Here is a 22,083-nt window from a genome sequence, read left to right as displayed (position 1 = left end):
AGTCTAATAATAGATTAAATGCAGTGTTGAGGCTGTCATTCTCAGCATCTGTGTGGATGTTAAAATCGCCCACTATAATTATCTTATCTGAGCTAAGCACTAAGTCAAACAAAAGGTCTGAAAATTCACAGAGAAACTCACAGTAACGACCAGGTGGACGATAGATAATAACAAATAAAACTGGTTTTTGGGACTTCCAATTTGGATGGACAAGACTAAGAGTCAAGCTTTCAAATGAATTAAAGCTCTGTCTGGGTTTTTGATTAATTAATAAGCTGGAATGGAAGATTGCTGCTAATCCTCCGCCCCGGCCTGTGCTACGAGCATTCTGACAGTTAGTGTGACTCGGGGGTGTTGACTCATTTAAACTAACATATTCATCCTGCTGTAACCAGGTTTCTGTAAGGCAGAATAAATCAATATGTTGATCAATTATTATATCATTTACCAACAGGGACTTAGAAGAGAGAGACCTAATGTTTAATAGACCACATTTAACAGTTTTAGTCTGTGGTGCAGTTGAAGGTGCTATATTATCCTTCAAAGGCACACACTATCAGCAACACATTCAGGTCTGAATTTAAGCTTTATGTAAATGAGCAGCTTCTCACAACAGGTGGAGGATCATCAGTCCGCATGCCACGGCCATGAGAAGCGAGCTGCACAATTCTCATCAATGTTCAAATATACTGCGTAACAAAATACCAAATTACTATTAACACTTATTCAGACAATCAATCACCTCTGATGTGTGCTGACAGCATGTGTCCCTCACCCGTCCTCCTTCACAGGCACGATGTGTCAAACCCAGGCGCGGTCCTCAGCGTCTCACAAACAAACGTCACAAGGTCGAGTTCCCGGCAATTCTGCTCGAATCACTCATGGCTTAAATGCAGAACGCCATCTAATTATCTGCTTCAGCTGAAATCTTTAAGTTTGCACGTGAGCATCATCCACAGGTGCTGCAAATCATGCTGATGAGGGTGAAGGACTCTTCTGCCAGCACCTTCTCCACAGACAAAAAAACAGTTTGCATACCACCTGGAGAGCAAAGAAAAGAAAACAACACCAAAATGTCCAGCCAAACCCCCCAACACACAACACTCAGGAACAATTAAATTTTTCCTGTGTGCATTTTCAGCCCCTGCACCTCTATCTTCAACTAAAATGCAGCACATTATTAATCTTAGAGCTCACATAAAACAGACATTTCTCGATTTCCCTTGCTCATGTGTAAGTATGCATGTGCACACCATCCCCATTAACAAAATTTATTGGCCTGAGTGGAGGATGAAGGAGACCCTCTGGCTCTTTCTGCTCACATTCCAGTTATGGCATGAATGAGGTCATGTCATAGACAGGGGAACCAGGTGGACCTCAGAGGGTGAAAAAAGGCAATGGGGGGGGCGGGGGGGGGTGATTTATCTTCACATTAACTTGTCAGTCACATATAACCCAGCCATTATGTCTGAAGTGTAATTTAGGACAATGGATAATATTCAGTGACTAAAATGCAAATGTGCAAGACTTGGTCACTTCAGACTGGAAACTTGAGCAATCAATCAATCAATCTTTTTTTTTTATATAGCGCCAAATCACAACAAACAGTTGCCCCAAGGCGCTTTATATTGTAAGGCAAGGCCATACAATAATTATGTAAAACCCCAACGGTCAAAACGACCCCCTGTGAGCAAGCACTTGGCTGCAGTGGGAAGGAAAAACTTCCTTTTAACAGGAAGAAACCTCCAGCAGAACCAGGCTCAGGGAGGGGCAGTCTTCTGCTGGGACTGGTTGGGGCTGAGGGAGAGAACCAGGAAAAAGACATGCTGTGGAGGGGAGCAGAGATCAATCACTAATGATTAAATGCAGAGTGGTGCATACAGAGCAAAAAGAGAAAGAAACAGTGCATCATGGGAACCCCCCAGCAGTCTACGTCTATAGCAGCATAACTAAGGGATGGTTCAGGGTCACCTGATCCAGCCCTAACTATAAGCTTTAGCAAAAAGGAAAGTTTTAAGCCTAATCTTAAAAGTAGAGAGGGTGTCTGTCTCCCTGATCTGAATTGGGAGCTGGTTCCACAGGAGAGGAGCCTGAAAGCTGAAGGCTCTGCCTCCCATTCTACTCTTACAAACCCTAGGAACTACAAGTAAGCCTGCAGTCTGAGAGCGAAGCGCTCTATTGGGGTGATATGGTACTACGAGGTCCCTAAGATAAGATGGGACCTGATTATTCAAAACCTTATAAGTAAGAAGAAGAATTTTAAATTCTATTCTAGAATTAACAGGAAGCCAATGAAGAGAGGCCAATATGGGTGAGATATGCTCTCTCCTTCTAGTCCCCGTCAGTACTCTAGCTGCAGCATTTTGAATTAACTGAAGGCTTTTTAGGAAACTTTTAGGACAACCTGATAATAATGAATTACAATAGTCCAGCCTAGAGGAAATAAATGCATGAATTAGTTTTTCAGCATCACTCTGAGACAAGACCTTTCTGATTTTAGAGATATTGCGTAAATGCAAAAAAGCAGTCCTACATATTTGTTTAATATGCGCTTTGAATGACATATCCTGATCAAAAATGACTCCAAGATTTCTCACAGTATTACTAGAGGTCAGGGTAATGCCATCCAAAGTAAGGATCTGGTTAGACACCATGTTCCTAAGATTTCTAAGATTTAAGATTCTAGTATACTGAAAATAGACGGTTGCTTACATTACTATCATTGTCATTGTAATTGTATAAAAAGGTTTATATATATATATATATATATATATATATATATATATATATATATATATATATATATATATATGAAATAACCAAGTGGCCTTTGTATGCATGTGTATGGATTCAAGCACGCAAAAACCTGGAAGAGCTGACATTTGCTGTTTTGTATGCTTATGTAGTTTAGGTCAAGGATAAATGCTGCGTAAACAAAAAGTTGACAGGACAAATATTTTTTGAGAAATTAGCAATTTTATCTAACCACTAAACAATGGCCATTGTGTTGCAATATACCATGGGAATTTGGGGTTTTGGTGTTTTAAATGTTGTTATTGTGGTTCACGTTAGTTTAACAGTGCTGTTAGTGTTATTGATTTGTTGTGCTGTTGCAGTTCAATTGGTTTAGTCAGGTTAGTTAAGTGTCATGTTGCTGTTAACATGACTGAAAAGTGTATTGTGTTTAGATGCCTTCCATCATCATGTCTGGATGTCTAAAATTAGAAGCACCTGCTTGTGGCAGAATGCGCAAAAGACAAAAACCTCTCTGCGTGCATGTGTGTGTGTGTGTGTGTGTGTGTGTGTGTGCAGATTTGATCATGGAGAAACTGTGGACAGCTGACATTTGCCATTTGGTATGCTTATGTATTTTGGGTCAAGGATGAATGGCACCAAAACAGAATGTTGATAGGACTCATATTTTTGGAGAAGCTATGGACTTTAGCTAACAACACTGGGACAGTGCAGCTGTGTGAATTCTTATCTGGATGTCAGCACGCCCGACAGATTCTCTGGGTATGAAGGCACCACAGAGTTTTTGATGTTGTCACTGCTGCAGCCACACTGAACAATGGCACAATGAGAAGAGGCTGTAAACGCACGAACATAGTGAGGAAGTATGACATCACATTCCTGAGTGAGCCAGATTCTGTCCACATTTGCATTCTGTCTTCTGCAAATCCCGCTGCCTCCAGTGCGCATATATGTCTTGAAACCGGGAAAATCATTCTGCTGAATGGAACGCTTTGTGTTGCAAGTGGAAATGTGACGTCTCCTGTCAATTAGAGCCCCAAATCCACAGAAGACTTACAGATTACACGATTTTGCCATTGGGCAAAATATTCAAATATGTAGCTAATCCAGTTTGCTCTATCCATCACAGTGTGACAACACCATCATACATTTTGGTTTGGGTTACGGAAATTAAATGTCATCATTTCCCAAACAATGAATTTGGGTCTGTTTTGTTAGATTCAGCAGTTGCTGGTCTGCTTTGTGACAAAAAAATGTTACAATGCTGTGACCAAGTTAGAATGCTGTATTTATAGTAGTGTTTGATGTTGGTTATAGTAATAGAATCCACATTTTACAAAGTGCTGAGCATCAGCTCAAATGTAGTGCCAAATTACAGGCATTCCCTGTGACTTTACTATACCACCTGCTTCAGATCTGGACTCGCACACCTGTTTTATATTACCTTTCTGCCTTAGCACATTCGCTCATCCACTTCAATGTTTGCCAGTATGTTGACTCTGGTCATAACTTATTTTAAGCCTGTTTTGTTCATATTATTTCCATATTTTGAGCCCTTTAATTTGCCGCCATAAACTGTGCGATGTATGAAATGTTGGGGTTTTTAAGATATGTTTTGGACAGAAAGCACAGAGCTATACATTGTCCATGATCTTATGGCCAAGATGACTGTTCAGCATCAAACACTACTATAAATGTCAGTTATTATGTGGGAAAAGCTATTTCAGTATTTATAACTGCACCCCTCAGCTTCACACTGTACCAATTGCGGAAACACCTAACAGCTCCTAATTTGAACTTCACCACATAAAATGAACCACATTGTGTCATGATGGGTGAAACAAGTCATTCCACCTTCATATCGGTTCAAAGCTGGTGCCACAATGTTGAGTTGTGTCCAACAATAACTGAACTGTTAAGATTTTCTGTGTTTAGCTCTTCTGGGTGGTCCAGCGTGCAAACACTTGAAACGGAACCAGCAAGAATTCACCAAGACTGAATATTGTTATTCAACAGCTGATAACCTGACAAAATGTTCAAGCTTCACCATCAAGCCTGACAGACCATAGTGAAGGTGCTGACAGAGCGTGTACTGAGGCCATTAGAGCTGCTACGCTGAGCCTGTAGTGCATGCAGTTGTATAATCGTGTAGTTGCACAGTCAGATTCATAAGTATATGGACAAATATGCAATTTTGGTTGTTTTGCCTCTGTACAACACGACATTCAAGTTGAAATGAAACGATCACAATGTGCGTGTTGTGTGTAGACTTTATAGTTTCAATTAAAAGGTCTTAACAAAAATTACACATTATCCCTTTCGGAATTACAGAGGTTTTAAATACACAGTAACTCCATTTTGAGAGGTCCACGTTTCATCCCATCTCTCATGCATCTTCAGCACCCCACCATGCCACCACCACCAAGATGCCCCTCCAACCCTTTACATAATGAACAATCAGTTGGACTCAATGAGCTTTGTTCTCTTCATTAAATTATGTCCTATATATGCCCTGAGGCCCATAGGTGCTGGTGTTAATTTCCAGATTCTTTAGCATCAAGCAGATGAGCGTCTGTGATGCCGTCTGGATGGGACACCAGTCTGGCACAGGTTACTTCCCCAGCCAACACTGGTGCCCATTTACAGCTGGCTGGACTGGGACAAGATAGATCAAGTGTGTTGTCAAAGGACACAGATGGGTAGCGTGACAGGGAATCAAACCCAGGTTAAAATATTGACAGCCCAACTCCTTATCCCACTGAGCTACAGTTATCTACAAAGAGAATAAGATAAGATAAGACTTTATTGATCTCACAGTGGAGAAATTTATGTGTGCATCAAACACCGCGTGCAAAGATAAGCAATAATAATAATACTTGTAACAATACAATAAAATAAGAAGATGAGGTGTGTGTGTGTGTGTATATATATATATATATATATATATATATATATATATATATATATATATATATATATATACACATACATACATGAGGGTAGGCTGAAAAGTTCTAAGGCTCCCCATGAAGGAGTAATGCATTAACTGCATTATAGTGAGTCTTAGAACTTTTCAGCCTACCCTCATATATATATATATATATATATATATATATATATTAGAAAAGTATCCGACCTTTTTATTTTTTGCAAAAACCATATGGATTTGAATCACGTGTGATTGCATCAGCCAAGCTTGGACCTTCGTGCGCATGCGTGAGTTTTTTCACGCCTGTCGGTTGCATCATTCGCCTGCACTGCTTTGTGTGAGCAGTGGTCCACCCCCTCATCGGTTTTTATTGCGAATAAATGTCTGAACGATTTGGAGCTTTTATGGGGATTATACAGATTAAGGAGTGATCCAGCCAGTTTAAAGACCGCCCACAGCGTCTGAGAGCGCGGCGCACTCCGAGCGCCGATCGACAGGCTGACACCCCGCTGAAACAACCAGATCATTTCCAATATGAAGGCTTTGTTGATCCGGGACGTCGTCTGACTTCCACAAACAAAGGCAGGAGACGTGGACATCAAGACTTTTTCGGCACATTCCACTGTTACAGGAGTTTTTTCATGGAAAGAGAAGCAGAGGGATGCGCCACAGAGCTGCGAATGGCGCGGGACAAAAGCACCTCCGTGTTGGTCTCACAGGACGGCTTTCAGGTGGCTTTCAGATGGCTTTCGGTGGCTTTTCAGTCGTGTAACTATCCGAGAAATTGTGCATGAGCTGGACATGCCAGGACATGTCCTGTGAGGCTTCATCACGGCGTTGCTTTGCGCCATGCGGGTCCACCGTGACGCGCGGAATTCCTCCGCTCCTCTTTCCATGACAAAAACTCCTGTAGCAGTGAAATGTGCCGTTCATTTCCACACTGGACGCTGTGTTGATCCGGGACGTCGTCTGACTTCCACAGGAATTGTGGAAGACGTGGACATCTGCACTTTTTCGGCACATTGAGACAGACGTGCGGAGGAATTCCGCGCATCGCGGTGGAGCCGCATGGCGCAAAGCAACGCTGTGATGAAGCCTCACAGGACATGTTCTGGCATGTCCAGCTCATTCACAATTTCTCGTCACACGACTGAAAAGCCACCGAAAGCCGTCTGAAAGCCGTCTGAAAGCCATCTGAAAGCCGTCCTGTGAGACCAACACTGAGGTGGTTTTGTCCCGCGCCATTCACGGCTCTGTGGTGCATCCCTCCGCTTCTCTTTCCATGAAAAAAACTCCTGTAACAGTGGAATGTGCCGAAAAAGTCTTGATGTCCACGTGTTCTGCCATTTTTGTGGAAGTCAGACAACATCCCGGATCAACAAAGCCTTCACGTTGGAAATGATCTGGTTGTTTCAGCGGAGTGTCAGCCTGTCCATCGGCGTCCGGAGTGCGCGCGCTCTCAGACGCTGTGGGCGGTCTTTAAACCGGCTGGAGCACTCCTTAATCTGTATAATCCCCATAAAATCGTCCCTGAAAGCCATCTGAATTTTCCGAATGGTGTCCACCTGGAGGTCTCTCACAGTTTCTGGAAAAATTTGATGCAGCAAAGCTCCAAATCGTTCAGACATTTATTCGCAATAAAAATCCAACAAGAGGGGTGGACCACTGCTCACACAAAGCCTGCTCACAGGCGAATGACGCAACCGACAGGCGTGAAAAAACTCACGCATGCGCACGAAGGTTCAAGCTTGGCTGATGCAATCACACGTGATTCAAATCCATATGGTTTTTGAAAAAAATAAAAAGGTCCGATACTTTTCTAACAGACCTCGTATATATATATATATATATATATATATATATATGAGGGTAGGCTCTGAAAAGTTCTAAGGCTCCCCATGAAGGAGTAATGCATTAACTGCATTATAGTGAGTCTTAGAACTTTTCAGCCTACCCTCATATATACATATAAGTATATATGCATATATAAACATGAGCATCTTATTTACAATACGTGAAGTGGAGTTTAGATGTGATAAGGTGACACTAGTGCTGGAATTTGTAAACAAGTTGTTACTGCACATGATTTGTAGACATATTATTGCATATGGTTATTTCACAGTGTTATTGTACAATCTGACAGCAGCAGGGATGAGCGACCTGCGGTATTGTTCCTTCTTGCACCGAGGGTGCCTCAGTCTAAGAATAAGAATAAGAAATATTACTAAATTATGTTGCAAAGAGGACGTTGAATATTGTGAACAAAATAAGTTCCACTCACAAATTCTCTTGGACTGTGCAAATAAAGATGACTTGAAATGGAACGAGGTGTCTCATGGCAGAGCCAGAATAAATGTCAATCTTTCTTTCACCACTTTAGTTAGCATTGACTTTGATGTTGGATTCTATGACATGCAACCCCGCGGCCAAGCCACAGGCAGAATCTTCTTTGCACCCGCTGTCGAAGGTTGTTAACTTAAAACAGGCTGGACATTTCAAGTATTTTGGTGTTATTCTTGCTATGGAGCCAAATCTTGTTGTGAAAGGAGAGCATTATGAACATGAAAGAGTTTTGGTGCAAAGGGTCTTCATCATGGGCCAATATCTTGTGTGCCCCTGAAGCGTGTCGTGGCATAGAAAACGGCTGAATGCACAGCGCATACATATAAAAATACATACGGGAAATTGCACAACTGCAAATTCATGTCATGTTTCATTAGCCAGTCCCACTGACATACTAAAATAACAGCTTAATCTCTAATGTCTGCAGTCACTGTTCGTGTAGCTGGTGCGCCTGCTAGTCAGATATGATGGCAGTCAACGCAGCTGGAACACATTTTGCTCTGGATGCTTGATAACAAATGGAACCTGGCATCACTTCAGGCAAAAGTGGAAGTCAACTTACGTTGTCAAATGTTCCATACTCTGCACAGTTATATACAACCGCAAACTACTTCCAATTACAGCCTATATAAACAATTTGGTATCCAAAACCACATAATCCCACAATGAGCATTTTTGCTGCTATGATCTGGGCGCTCAATGACACTCACTTTTGTTGAAAAGAAAAAAAAAAGGTCAGGCGTGGGAGCATGTGCTGGTGCCACCACCTGTTCCTGCATCCAACCGGTTCATCTCCAGCTTTCAAAAGGAACCATCTGTATACTGCAGGCAGGTGACACATGGGGCGTCTCCTTGGTCTTCTCCAGCAGCTGGGATCCTCAGCACTGAGGCACCTACGTGCTGGATCATGCCCATAGAAACTCGCCCTATGGCCAAAATGTCATAGGTGATGTTACCTCTCAAGGCAAGTCGTACTCCTCGTCTCAGTTTCCCTAAAGTCCCTTTTCCATTACACAGATTTAGCACTACTCGGCTCAGCTCTACTTGTTTTTGTTTTTTTTTTCCCATTGGGGATAGTACCTGGTACCTGGTGCTTTTTTTTTATATTGGCTCAGGAGACGTTCCAAGCAAGTCGAGCCAGTACTAAAATGTGATGTCAACAGGCTGCCGGCCACTGATCGGTCAGAGAATGTCATCACTAGATGATTCACGAACGCACAGTCCAACACGAGAATCAAACCCGCCATTTTTACATAGCCGCAACAGCGCTACAGCGGCTGTGCTTTTCTTTCGTTTCACGCAAGTTTTTTTACTTGCATAAAACCACACGGTGGTCAATGCATGAGCTGCGGACGTTTCTGTGTTTGGTGGCGGAGGAGAGAATACAGAGAAAGCTGGACGAAGTGACCTGAAATGATGAGATCTCCTGGCTGCTCATGGGCACTGCCGGACATTACACCAATGCAGGACCACAACAGCCAGACCACAAGAACGCCATTTATATACACAGACTGGTACGCAACGGGAAGCTGAATGACCATGATCTGGCCATCACCTTAGGTCACTAAACCTTTCCTCATCAACAAAGCTGCTCATTTCCACATCGCTACGCAGAACTGTCTTATTGCTTCTCAAACTGGTAAGTTCCTTTGGCCGCTCCCTTGTTTTTCACTCTGGATCTGCATGTTGATTTGGCACACATTTTACGCTGGATGCCGTTCCTGACGCAACTCCACGTTACATGGAGAAATGTGGCATGGGTGGGGTTTGAACCAGGTACCACCTCCCCTGCCCCTCAAGAACCACCAAAGCCACACCTTCACATTTTCCATTCACTCCCTGCTCTGCCACAAGACAATTATCTCATTGAGGTGTGCACCCAATCGAGTACAAACAGACACCAGAACCACTGATCCGAATCATTTCTTGCTATGCTATTCTGATGCTGACACATTCTTGAACAAAAAGTGGCAGTACACCACTTTCTCTCTGAAATAATAGTCCCTTTTCACAAGTGACACAACCGTCGGTAATCCAGGCGATTCTCATTTGTGCCCCCCCAATGGTAGAATGAGCTACCACATACAGAGCAGGAGCTTCCTTCTTGAAGCTCGACTACCTCCTCTCCTAGTACCTCTAACCAGCCTAATGGCCCCTTCACATATAGTGCGAAGCTTGGACGGCGTTTGGACAAAAACAGTGAAACAGCGGCAAACAGTTCAAAATTAGCACACGAAACATTGCGCCGATGGGCAGGCGTGCACAAACCCGGTGCGAGAGTTCATGCGCCAGTGTCTTTCGAGCAGGAACAGTGCCAGGTGCAGCACATGGCACCGCTTATGTGGTATAAATAAAAAATAAAAACCAGCCAGTACCTGTGGAACCACATCGTGCTGCTTATGTGGTATAAAAAAAAACAAACAAAAAAAAAACAGCCGGTACCTGTTGAACCACATTGTGCCGCTTATGTGGTATGAATAAAAATAAAAACCAGCCGGTACCTGTGGAACCACATCATGGTGCATATGTGGTATAAATAAAAACCAGCCGGTACCTGTGGAACCACATCATGGTGCTTATGTGGTATAAATAAAAAATAAAAACCAGCCAGTACCTGTGGAACCACATCATGCTGCTTATGTGGTATATAAAAAAAAAAACAGCCGGTACCTGTTGAACCACATTGTGCCGCTTATGTGGTATGAATAAAAATAAAAACCAGCCGGTACCTGTGGAACCACATCACGCCACTTATGTGATATAAATAAAAATAAAAAAACAGCCATTACCTGTGGAACCACATCGTGCTGCTTATGTGGTATAAATAAAAAAAATAAACACCAGCTGGTACCTGTGGAACCACATCACACCGCTTATGTGGTATAAATAAAAAATAAAAAACAGCCGGTACCTGTGGAACCACATTGTACCGCTTATGTGGAATAATAAAAATAACGAATAGAAAAAAAACACACCACCCGCTGGACACAAACTCACACCTTTCAAAAGCTCTGATTACCAGTCAGCAACTTTACCACTGAGCTACAGAGCTGTTCTTTAAAAGCTGCAGGAATCTGCCTTATATCATACTGTCCAAACACAGTATGTGGTGTCCAGCTGGACTGTTCAGATCCATAGATTTCCACAGCCGCTTCAGTGGGAGGACACACCTCCTGTCATCTCAGCGCACACACCAAAGCCACACTCATGTGGGACTTAGACAAATTTCTCTGCGAGTACGAAGGTGATTGTCTGCAATCTGTTATCGTGCCAAGAGTGCGACTGGCCAGACACTTTCTAAGTGCCATGCGAACAGTGTTAGATGTTCGTGCGTGTCACCTGGATTTTGGCCGGCACCTGCCACTAAAGGGTGTGATGGGTTTGCACAGTGCACACTTTGTCTTTCAGGCATTGCAGGTACGGATGACATTACACGGATTGCACATGATTCCTGCATCATGCGCACTAAGTGTGCACTTCGTCCAAACTTCGCACTATGTGTGAAGGGGCCCTAAGATGCATAACGTGCACTAACCATGTACTTCTTTTCTCTATCAACCTGTCAGCTTCTTTATACACTTCTTTGTAATCCTTTAATGATCCAGCCCGCTGTTCCTCTGACTGACGTGACTTTTCATTGAAAACACAAAGTGGATACATGTGCACCCTGAAGGGGATGCAGCAAGACAATACTCTGAAAACATTCTTCTCTCAGAATAAAGTCATCATAGATTAAAACCATGTGAGTCCTCGTCTAAAAAAATAACACTGCTGACAAACGCTACCCCATCCAATTAAAAGAAGAAAAGAACTCCAGTCATCCGGAGAATTGAAAGTAGGTGTTAAATATAACATTTTGGCTGCATAATATTTCTGATGATCAGATCCACATGAATCAACTGATTAATTCATGAAAATTATTAGAATTTATTGAATGGATTAAAAAATCCATTGTTTCGGGATTTGACAAACCATAATTTCAAATACATCTTTTTATTGAATTTATTTCAGCACACATGGATCCAAGCAATTAACAAAACATACAAAGAAAGAAAAAGAGAAAATAGTCCAACAAATAAAAAGAGAAAATAGTCCAACAGCGCATCTAAATTCCAAAAATTATAAAAATACATAAATACATTGTTCATTTTATGATAAAAGCATGGAATGGTGAACATTCCTCAGGAATATTGTTTTGGGGCATTTATTTTGACCTGCACATTTACCTCCACTCATAATTTGCATATCATTTTTACAATTTTTTCTTAGAATACATACACTCAGGTCCATAAGTATTTAGACAATGACATTTTTCTGTAATTTTTCCTCCGAACATCACCACAGTAGAGCTGAAATGAATCGATAAAGATGCGCTGACTGTCAGTTTAAGTCAAGGAGTTTAACAGGAATATTGCATTAAAAATTTAAGAATTATGGCCATTTTTATACAAGGCCCCTCCATTTTCAGAGCCCATTAATAGGGTTCTAATAAGGAATAGTTTGCACCGTGTATCATGCTTAGTTATCATGTTACAAGGTAACGTCACATGTCATAGAATCCAATGGACGTCGACTTGTTTGACCTTTACTTTGGAGACCAAACATTCAACACAGTCAAAACTATTCCATTTATTTATCCTTTTATTTCAACCAATAATTTGCATCATTTTTTTTACTGAAATTGGAGCAACTTTAACTTTTGACCTTTGTACAAACTGAAACTGACCTTTGTCACCATTGGTGTTGTTTTTACCCCATAACTCCAGAACATTCAGTCATAGATAGTCCAAACTATACTTTTTTGGAATCATTATGGTCAGATACATAACGTGGTACAGTTTTCAACATGATTGGAGCCTTTTTAAATTTTGGCCTTTGCATAATTCTTCATTGACCCCTACCTGGCTACAGCTGCCACCATGGGATGGCTGTAATACATTTTTGTGTAGGCCATGGTACACAGAGCTGAATTCTAAGTGTCATTTTGTCACCTTAAGTGGTACCGAAAACCTGCTTGGCCCACAGACCATGTTGCATCCCCAGTTATATAGCTTCATCGTGAAGTTTACCACAGAAGGATTTTCAGAAAATAAAACAGATCAGTTCTAACATGCAGGTTGTTGGTCAAGCAAGCAGATTGGTGCACTTATTTCCAGATTGGAAGACTCCTGCTTTGGCACCACCCCTGGCCATTCTCCATGCCATGTGGAGTGGTGTCATCCGGTGTGAACTTGTGCCAAATCTACATGCAGATCCATAAGAGAAAAGCCAAAAGGACTTGCTTTAAAATAGATCAAGTCTCCATGTAGATGAAATTTCATGTCTTCTGTTTTAGAAAATCATTTCAAAAGGATTGGGGGCTATTTGATGTGGTTGCTGATAATTATGGTACAATTTGATGTGTTTGTGTGTACAAGGAAAACCGAGCTTCTCCAGAAAATGACATCTTGCTGCTCAGTTAGAAGCTGCTGTAAAACACTTTTCTATCACCTCTTAACTGTCTACGGATTGACTTATTGTAATTTAAAGAGGGAGGGGAAAAAAAGCTATTTGGCATACATGGCTTTACACGTGAATTAACTGTGAGTTCTAGCTGAACACACAAGTGAAAGGTTTCTGTGAAGGCTCTCAGTTGTCCAGGTGGTTTCCATAGTAGAGACGCTTGAATCTTTGACTAGACTGGGTTGCTTGACACGAGGACATTTCGCTTCAAATCGTAGAAGCTTCCTAAGCTAAAATTCTTGCTCTGGTAGTCTGATTCTGTCTTGACTCTTGTAGAGAAGAACAAACAGAAGCAACAAAAGCTGGAGTTTTAAACCTAACCAGACCCCTCCTACTGAGAGGCAGACTGCTATTGGCTAGTGACTAAACAAATGCTTTAATTAGCACCTATTGTGGTCTAGTTAGCACCCTTCTAATGACAGGGTAGCTGTCCCTCCTAACGATGGGACTGACGCCTCTCCTGACGAGTCTCCTGATGACATGAATGACTCATTACCATGAACAAAAGACTGAAACGGCTTTGACCAGAGTATCCCATTGTAAACAGGGGACAAAGCGTGTCTCAGACCCCCTCCCCGGTTAAGGCTGGGTTTCAACTGTTTCACATACAATGCCTCCTTCACTCCTCTCTCAAAGCATGTCTTTTCTCTGGCTAAGATTTTAATTTCCTTGTCCTCAAACGTGTGGTTAGTGTCTTTAAGGTGGAGATTAAGTTTTTCCTCAGTCTGCAGTTCATCTCCACCTTAAAGACACTAAGTGTCTGTTGGAAAAGGAAATCAGCATCTCCATAAAGCTTGTCAGCAGATGGAAGCATGAAGTGTTCTCCTGCAGCTTTCATTGGCTAGAGTCTTGTAATATTTGTTTTTAACATTGTTTGTACACTGATGTAAAAAGTTAATATGAATGTATTAAGAAATTACATGTGTGCCAGTCCATCAATGATCTACTTCACCCTGACGACACCATGTATAGTTTATGTATAATATATGTTTATCATAGTCCTTGATCATCGCACTTCCAGGCAGCGAAAAGATTTACTTTTTTGTCATGTTCACTCACTATTTATTTATTTATTTATTTTTGAGTAGGGTCATTCAAATAGGGTTATATACAGGTGTGCACATAACTGGTGCTCATGTCTGGTGTACGTTATTTAAATACAGCAGAAAACATGGAGGGAAGTGCTTTTCCTACATTCTGTCATTACTTGACAGTCTTCTCAAGGCTGCAATCATCCCTGTTGCTTGTGCATCTTTTCCTACCACACATTTTCTTTCCAGTCAACATTCCATGAAGATGCTTTGATACAGCACTCTGTGAACAGACAGCACTTTCAACAATGACTTTCTACGGCTTACCCTCCTTGTAGAGGGTGTCGGTGTGCGTCTTCTGGACGACTGCCAAGTCAGCAGTCTTCCTCATGACTGTGGTTGTGTCGAATGAACCAGTCTGAGAGAGTCATGATATTTGTACTGTAGTGAGTTACTCAAACTTGAAATTAAATTTTCTAATATTGTCAGATATGCTCCCTCCCAACACTTTTAGGAAATGTAAGCCGTAATTATTAAAATAAAAATTAAAAAAATCAATCAATCAATCAATCAATCAATTTTTTTTATATAGCGCCAAATCACAACAAACAGTTGCCCCAAGGCGCTTTATATTGTAAGGCAAGGCCATACAATAATTATGTAAAACCCCAACGGTCAAAACGACCCCCTGTGAGCAAGCACTTGGCTACAGTGGGAAGGAAAAACTCCCTTTTAACAGGAAGAAACCTCCAGCAGAACCAGGCTCAGGGAGGGGCAGTCTTCTGCTGGGACTGGTTGGGGCTGAGGGAGAGAACCAGGAAAAAGACATGCTGTGGAGGGGAGCAGAGATTGATCACTAATGATTAAATGCAGAGTGGTGCATACAGAGCAAAAAGAGAAAGAAACAGTGCATCATGGGAACCCCCCAGCAGTCTACGTCTATAGCAGCATAACTAAGGGATGGTTCAGGGTCACCTGATCCAGCCCTAACTATAAGCTTTAGCAAAAAGGAAAGTTTTAAGCCTAATCTTAAAAGTAGAGAGGGTGTCTGTCTCCCTGATCTGAATTGGGAGCTGGTTCCACAGGAGAGGAGCCTGAAAGCTGAAGGCTCTGCCTCCCATTCTACTCTTACAAACCCTAGGAACTACAAGTAAGCCTGCAGTCTGAGAGCGAAGCGCTCTATTGGGGTGATATGGTACTACGAGGTCCCTAAGATAAGATGGGACCTGATTATTCAAAACCTTATAAGTAAGAAGAAGAATTTTAAATTCTATTCTAGAATTAACAGGAAGCCAATGAAGAGAGGCCAATATGGGTGAGATATGCTCTCTCCTTCCAGTCCCCGTCAGTACTCTAGCTGCAGCATTTTGAATTAACTGAAGGCTTTTTAGGGAACTTTTAGGACAACCTGATAATAATGAATTACAATAGTCCAGCCTAGAGGAAATAAATGCATGAATTAGTTTTTCAGCATCACTCTGAGACAAGACCTTTCTAATTTTAGAGATATTGCGTAAATGCAAAAAAGCAGTCCTACATATTTGTTTAATATGCGCTTTGAATGACATATCCTGATCAAAAATGACTCCAAGATTTCTCACAGTATTACTAGAGGTCAGGGTAATGCCATCCAGAGTAAGGATCTGGTTAGACACCATGTTTCTAAGATTGTGGGGCCAAGTACAATAACTTCAGTTTTATCTGAGTTTAAAAGCAGGAAATTAGAGGTCATCCATGTCTTTATGTCTGTAAGACAATCCTGCAGTTTAGCTAATTGGTGTGTGTCCTCTGGCTTCATGGATAGATAAAGCTGGGTATCATCTGCATAACAATGAAAATTTAAGCAATACCGTCTAATAATACTGCCTAAGGGAAGCATATATAAAGTGAATAAAATTGGTCCTAGCACAGAACCTTGTGGAACTCCATAATTAACTTTAGTCTGTGAAGAAGATTCCCATTTACATGAACAAATTGTAATCTATTAGACAAATATGATTCAAACCACCGCAGCGCAGTGCCTTTAATACCTATGGCATGCTCTAATCTCTGTAATAAAATTTTATGGTCAACAGTATCAAAAGCAGCACTGAGGTCTAACAGAACAAGCACAGAGATGAGTCCACTGTCCGAGGCCATAAGAAGATCATTTGTAACCTTCACTAATGCTGTTTCTGTACTATGATGAATTCTAAAACCTGACTGAAACTCTTCAAATAGACCATTCCTCTGCAGATGATCAGTTAGCTGTTTTACAACTACCCTTTCAAGAATTTTTGAGAGAAAAGGAAGGTTGGAGATTGGCCTATAATTAGCTAAGATAGCTGGGTCAAGTGATGGCTTTTTAAGTAATGGTTTAATTACTGCCACCTTAAAAGCCTGTGGTACATAGCCAACTAACAAAGATAGATTGATCATATTTAAGATCGAAGCATTAAATAATGGTAGGGCTTCCTTGAGCAGCCTGGTAGGAATGGGGTCTAATAAACATGTTGACGGTTTGGATGAAGTAACTAATGAAAATAACTCAGACAGAACTGAAAGCAGCCAAAGATAACGATACGTCTTTGGGATGGTTATGAGTAATTTTTTCTCTAACAGTTAAAATTTTGTTAGCAAAGAAAGTCATGAAGTCATTACTAGTTAAAGTTAATGGAATACTCAGCTCAATAGAGCTCTGACTCTTTGTCAGCCTGGCTACAGTGCTGAAAAGAAACCTGGGGTTGTTCTTATTTTCTTCAATTAGTGATGAGTAGAAAGATGTCCTAGCTTTACGGAGGGCTTTTTTATAGAGCAACAGACTCTTTTTCCAGGCTAAGTGAAGATCTTCTAAATTAGTGAGACGCCATTTCCTCTCCAACTTACGGGTTATCTGCTTTAAGCTACGAGTTTGTGAGTTATACCACGGAGTCAGACACTTCTGATTTAAAGCTCTCTTTTTCAGAGGAGCTACAGCATCCAAAGTTGTCTTCAATGAGGATGTAAAACTATTGACGAGATACTCTATCTCCCTTACAGAGTTTAGGTAGCTACTCTGCACTGTGTTGTTATATGGCATTAGAGAACATAAAGAAGGAATCATATCCTTAAACCTAGTTACAGCGCTTTCTGAAAGACTTCTAGTGTAATGAAACTTATTCCCTACTGCTGGGTAGTCCATCAGAGTAAATGTAAATGTTATTAAGAAATGATCAGACAGAAGGGAGTTTTCAGGGAATACTGTTAAGTCTTCTATTTCCATACCATAAGTCAGAACAAGATCTAAGATATGATTAAAGTGGTGGGTGGACTCATTTACTTTTTGAGCAAAGCCAATAGAGTCTAATAATAGATTAAATGCAGTGTTGAGGCTGTCATTCTCAGCATCTGTGTGGATGTTAAAATCGCCCACTATAATTATCTTATCTGAGCTAAGCACTAAGTCAGACAAAAGGTCTGAAAATTCACAGAGAAACTCACAGTAACGACCAGGTGGACGATAGATAATAACAAATAAAACTGGTTTTTGGGACTTCCAATTTGGATGGACAAGACTAAGAGACAAGCTTTCAAATGAATTAAAGCTCTGTCTGGGTTTTTGATTAATTAATAAGCTGGAATGGAAGATTGCTGCTAATCCTCCGCCTCGGCCCGTGCTACGAGCATTCTGACAGTTAGTGTGACTCGGGGGTGTTGACTCATTTAAACTAACAAATTCATCCTGCTGTAACCAGGTTTCTGTTAGGCAGAATAAATCAATATGTTGATCAATTATTATATCATTTACCAACAGGGACTTAGAAGAGAGAGACCTAATGTTTAATAGACCACATTTAACTGTTTTAGTCTGTGGTGCAGTTGAAGGTGCTATATTATTTTTTCTTTTTGAATTTTTATGCTTAAATAGATTTTTGCTGGTTATTGATAGTCTGGGAGCAGGCACCGTCTCTACGGGGATGGGGTAATGAGGGGATGGCAGGGGGAGAGAAGCTGCAGAGAGGTGTGTAAGACCACAGCTCTGCTTCCTGGTCCCAACCCTGGATAGTCACGGTTTGGAGGATTTAAGAAAATTGGCCAGATTTCTAGAAATGAGAGCTGCTCCATCCAAAGTGGGATGGATGCCGTCTCTCCTAACAAGACCAGGTTTTCCCCAGAAGCTTTGCCAATTATCTATGAAGCCCACCCACAAAAAAAGCTTAATTTTCTGAGATCCACTTGTTTTTAAGGTTTGGGACCAACTTTTGACCTTTTAACTGATTTTTCTCAGTTTCACGTCAGTTTATACTTAGATAATCCTCAATCATTCCACTATCTTTAGTTCAAAGTGGATCAAAACTTTGAGTTGTTTTGTTCACACATGGACGGGCACACAGGATAACAACAAAGCTGCACATGCTGCCACATATGGGTGTAAAAAGAGGAGGGCAACAGGAGAAAAAAGGACTGACTAATCCATTCTGAGTTATTTTCACAGAATAAAACTACACAATGATCATTCTGCAAAGTCAGACGACTGGTCAGGAAAACCCAGGATGCTGGAATTTTCCTTTTCCACTGGAATTGTAATACAGAGAAATAAAAATGAAGCCATCAGCCAAAAATAAAAAGGCTTTTGAGAAAAAAGAGCTCATCCTGTTTAAAAGCCAAGAATGTTTTAGTTTGGCGGGTTACGCTTGGGGAAAGAATTTTCTTGACATTTTCTGCATCAGTAAGGGGAAATCTGGAATCACTCTGGTGTCGTGTGCAGTTGAATGGCAGAGGCAAAGAAGTCACAAAACACTTACCAAACCGCTTATAACCGAAGTACTGCACCTCCTCCTCATCAGTAAAGTCGTCTGGAAGAGAACACAGATATGGATGAACAAATAATGGACTTTGACCTGCATTTAAAGGGGTCAGATCATACTCATTATTCAGCCTGTCTCTTTAAATGGAAAGAAACTGCTGCTGCTTTGGGGGCGTGTCATACGGACATGGTGCGTAGAGTGCAGACTGGCTCAGTGGGCGTGTCTTTCAGTGCAAACAGCAGTTCTCATTTAAGACAAACAATTTTAATCGGTGCAGTAAAGGCATTTGACAGCTTGCCACACCCACTTTTGTGGAACATCCTGAGCAAAATGGGCTGTGCAAAGAAATTCATCAAGATCCTGAGGCTTCTCCACAATGATATGTCTGCCACAGTTCTGCTAAATGGCACAAAAACTGAAGCCTTCAATGTTCAATCAGGAGTAAAACAGGGCTGCGTCATCATCCCTACACTTCACCATCTTTGTGGCAACAACTTGATCAAGGATGAGATGCCACCATTAATTCACATCATGTACAGAGAGCTGACTGAGAGCCGAGAAGAAAATCACCACCACCTTCACTCCTGCACTTTCAGTATGCTGACGACAGCAGCGTGTCATCCTATATGGAAGAAGGTCTTCAGAAAATCCTTGAAACCTTCAATGAAGCCTACAACAAGCTTGGGCTTCACATCAACCTGAAGAAGACACAGGTCCTGTTTCAGCCTCCATCCAGCATGGGCAATCCAAAACGGCATGTGAAATTACACAGATAGGTGCTGGAGAATGTGACCCACTTTGCATACCTGGGCAGCCACGTGTTATCAAATGGCATCATCGATGATGAGATTCAGCACAGACTCAAATGTGCAGGATGTCCAGCTTCGCACCCGTGTTTTCAACAACAGAAACCTTCAGCATGTGATGAAAATCCTTGACTACAAAGCTGTCAGCAGGCCAACCATGGTGTATGGATCTGAGACCTGGTCCACCTACCGCCAGCATCTAAAGACCTTTGAGCGATTCCACCAATGCTGCATGGGGAGTATCCTCCACATCAGGTGGGAAGACTACCGTTCCAACATCAGCGTCCTACCTGAAGCCAAGCTCCAGAGCGTCGAGTGTGTCACCATCAAGAACCAGCTTCGGTGGGTGGGTCATCTTATTAGGATGGATGACACCTGACTTCCCAAGCAGATCGTCTACTCCCAGTTGACTTCCCAAGCAGATCGTCTACTCCCAGCTGACTTCTCAAGCAGATCGTCTACTCCCAGTTGACTTCCCAAGCAGATCGTCTACTCCCAGCTGACTTCTCAAGCAGATCGTCTACTCCCAGCTGACTTCTCAAGCAGATCGTCTACTCCCAGCTGACTTCCCAAGCAGATCTTCTACTCCCAGCTGACTTCTCAAGCAGATCGTCTACTCCCAGCTGACTTCCCAAGCAGATCTTCTACTCCCAGCTGACTTCTCAAGCAGATTGTGTGAATCCGTACTACATAATATTATTGTATGGGGCAAGCTAAGAACATTTTCAGTAACCTGCTTCATTAGATGTGTCTGTTGGCATGGGGAGAATCCCTGTCAGGGTGAAGGTGTGCATGTTTACCTCACTAATAGTCAAGAAACATTTTTTTTGAATGACCGATTATACAGTTAGCTGGTTTCCTGAACCTCCTGTCCGCTGGGCAACTCTGGTCACCAGCCAATTACTGATCAGGGGTTCTGTCTTTGCACTACAATGCAAATTTTATACAAGTGTGTGTGTGTGTGTGTGTGTGTGTGTGTGTGTGTGTGTGTGTGTGTGTGTGTGTGTGTGTGTGTGTGTGTGTGTATACATTTTTAGCCTGAACCATACAGTTACATTATATAACTGTTCAGCCCCTGGTGGTGTTTGCATTCTGAAAGAATTAATGAATGAATAAACTTTTATGTTGGTTCAAAAAAAAAGGAGAGACTTTTCAGTACAAAATAAAACAAAACAAAACTGATTTCTCAGTTAACCCAACTAACCAGAAGGGTGTAGGTAGAAGCAAATACACCTACCCCTTTTACCTCATTCTAAATTCTAAATCAAGACTGTGCAAATTTAAATCGCTTTTGTCCAAAGTGAAAGGATGAACCTATAAATGGGCTGCATTTCTAACCAATACAGATGCTCAAAGCGCTTTACAATGATGGCTCACATTTACCTACCCACCAGTGTCAGGGTGTTGCCACGCAAGGAGTTCAACTACACACCAAGAGCAACCTGGGGATTAAACACCTTGCCCAAGGGATTTTTAGAATTTTCCTGTTTGACAGGGAATTGAACCGTTGGCTCCTCTGGTCTCAAGCCTTCCACTTTAGCCTTTAAACCATCAACTCCCCAAAAACATCTGAAAATAGAGCTCAGGTTGAAAAATCCTGGAGTTTCCCCTTAAGCAAGTCTCATGCCTCTGAAATGTGCTTTGGTGACTTTTTGTTGTTGTTCCAGCATCACCATAATCCGTGTGTCCCTGTAGACCGCACTCATCCACACGGACACCAAAAACAAAAGAATGGTCCACAGGTGTGGAGAAAAGGCAGCACTGATTGCAGTATCCTAAGTACACAGCTGATCATTTTAAAACATTTTTGTGCAGTATATCTTCTGATAATTACGTAAATCTGTGGTCTGGCTCAATGACTCTTAAAGCCTCATCCAGGAGAGTTCAGAGGTGACGAGTAGAATTCGAACAATTGCATCAATCTGGAAACATTTATTTGTGGAATTTGCCTG

At 41.7% G+C, this 22,083-nt stretch overlaps 1 protein-coding gene across 1 annotated transcript in view; it reads right to left on the bottom strand.

The window, feature by feature from the left end:
• LOC117521291 (collectin-12-like) overlaps positions 1-22,083 on the bottom strand; it is a 141,806-nt gene that overhangs the window by 117,289 nt on the left and 2,434 nt on the right. Inside the window, exon 2 of the mRNA XM_034182612.1 lies at positions 19,323-19,373. Coding sequence (XP_034038503.1) covers positions 19,323-19,373 — 51 coding nt within the window. The remainder of the gene's footprint in view (positions 1-19,322; positions 19,374-22,083) is intronic.

This window comes from Thalassophryne amazonica, chromosome 12 (assembly GCF_902500255.1).
Source record: "Thalassophryne amazonica chromosome 12, fThaAma1.1, whole genome shotgun sequence".
Taxonomy (NCBI): Eukaryota; Metazoa; Chordata; class Actinopteri; order Batrachoidiformes; family Batrachoididae; genus Thalassophryne; species Thalassophryne amazonica.
This window is presented reverse-complemented; position numbering and strand designations above follow the sequence as displayed.